The sequence below is a fragment of the Trachypithecus francoisi genome, unplaced genomic scaffold, assembly GCF_009764315.1.
Source record: "Trachypithecus francoisi isolate TF-2019V2 unplaced genomic scaffold, Tfra_2.0 Lachesis_group12, whole genome shotgun sequence".
NCBI classification, from domain to species: domain Eukaryota; kingdom Metazoa; phylum Chordata; class Mammalia; order Primates; family Cercopithecidae; genus Trachypithecus; species Trachypithecus francoisi.
This window is the reverse complement of record NW_022681457.1, coordinates 13908962-13910194: the sequence shown is the minus strand read 5'-3', so window position 1 is coordinate 13910194 and position 1233 is coordinate 13908962. Positions and strand designations below refer to the sequence as shown.

At 52.5% G+C, this 1233-nt stretch overlaps 1 protein-coding gene across 1 annotated transcript; it reads right to left on the bottom strand.

The window, feature by feature from the left end:
- Positions 1-253: 253 nt before the first annotated feature.
- Positions 254-1233, bottom strand: LOC117091873 (3-hydroxyacyl-CoA dehydrogenase type-2-like). Its single transcript, XM_033224769.1, has one exon. The coding sequence runs from the start codon at positions 1195-1197 to the stop codon at positions 412-414; it is 786 nt and encodes a 261-aa protein (XP_033080660.1). The 5' UTR covers positions 1198-1233; the 3' UTR covers positions 254-411.

Sequence of the window (1233 nt, the reverse complement as noted above, 5' to 3'; positions counted from 1 at the left end):
TCCAATTACATGACATTTTGGAAAAGGGAAAATCACATAGATAGTAAAACACTCAATGGTTGACAGGGGTTGGGGAGAAGAAAGGATGGATGGGCAGAGAGCCCTGGCTATTCAGGGCAGTGAGACCACTGTGTGCAATTTCACCACAACAGTGGACCCACGACAGCGTGCAGATGCCCACACCCATTGAATTAAGACCACAAAAAGGCATTAATTACATCAACTATGAACTTTCATAATGAAATAAATCATGTTTTTTTTTTTTTTTTTTGAGAAAAAGAGACTTTATTAGGCACAGAGGACAACTGGTAGGCAGTTACAAAATGGCTACTGGGCTTCCTTCCAAGCTGGAGAGTAGTACCCTAGGGGAAGGAAGGGCAGAGGAGCGTGTGTTTTCTCTGCCTTCTCCCTTCAAGGCAGCATACGAATGGCCCCATCCAGCCGGATGACCTCTCCATTGAGGAATGGGTTCTCGATGATGGCCTGTACCAGGTGAGCATACTCAGCAGGGTCACCCAATCGGCTAGGGAAGGGCACTTGGCTGGCCAAGAAGTTGCGCACTTTCTCTGGGAGGCTGGTCAGCAGTGGGGTGCCAAACAGACCTGGAGCAATGGTCATCACTCGGATGCCCATGGGAGCCAGATCCCGAGCAATGGGCAGTGTCATGCCCACTATTCCCCCCTTGGAAGCAGAGTACGCAGCTTGTCCAACCTGACCCTCGAAGGCAGCCACACTGGCGGTGTTGATGATGACCCCACGTTGGCCTCCCTGGTCTAGTTCATTCTGGCCCATCTCACCAGCCACCAGGCGGATCACATTGAAGGTGCTCATGAGATTCACATTAAGAACTCGCTGGAAGTCTTCCAAGGTATGGGCCTGGCTCTTCTTTAAGTTGTATGTCTTGATAGCCACCGCGATGCCTGCACAGTTGACAGCTACATCCACACGGCCAAACTTTTCTTTTGCTAGAGCCAGAGCTGTTTGCACATCCTTCTCAGAGGTCACGTCAGCTGGGGCGAAAACGCAGTTGTTTCCTAACTTCTTGGCCTGGGCCTCCCCACCCGAGTTGGGCAGGTCCAGAAGCACAGTGGAGGCTCCCCGCCCCACCAGTCGCTCCGCCGTGACCAGGCCCAGGCCCGAGGGTCCTCCGGTTATTACCGCCACCAGGCCCTTCACGCTCCGACAGGCTGCTGCCATCTTGTCACCGGCCACTCCCAAATCATGTTTTTTAAA

Coding starts and splice junctions, on each gene's coding strand:
- LOC117091873 (XM_033224769.1), bottom strand. CDS start 1,197: ATGGCAGCAGCCTGTCGGAGCGTGAAGGGCCTGGTGGCGGTAATAACC.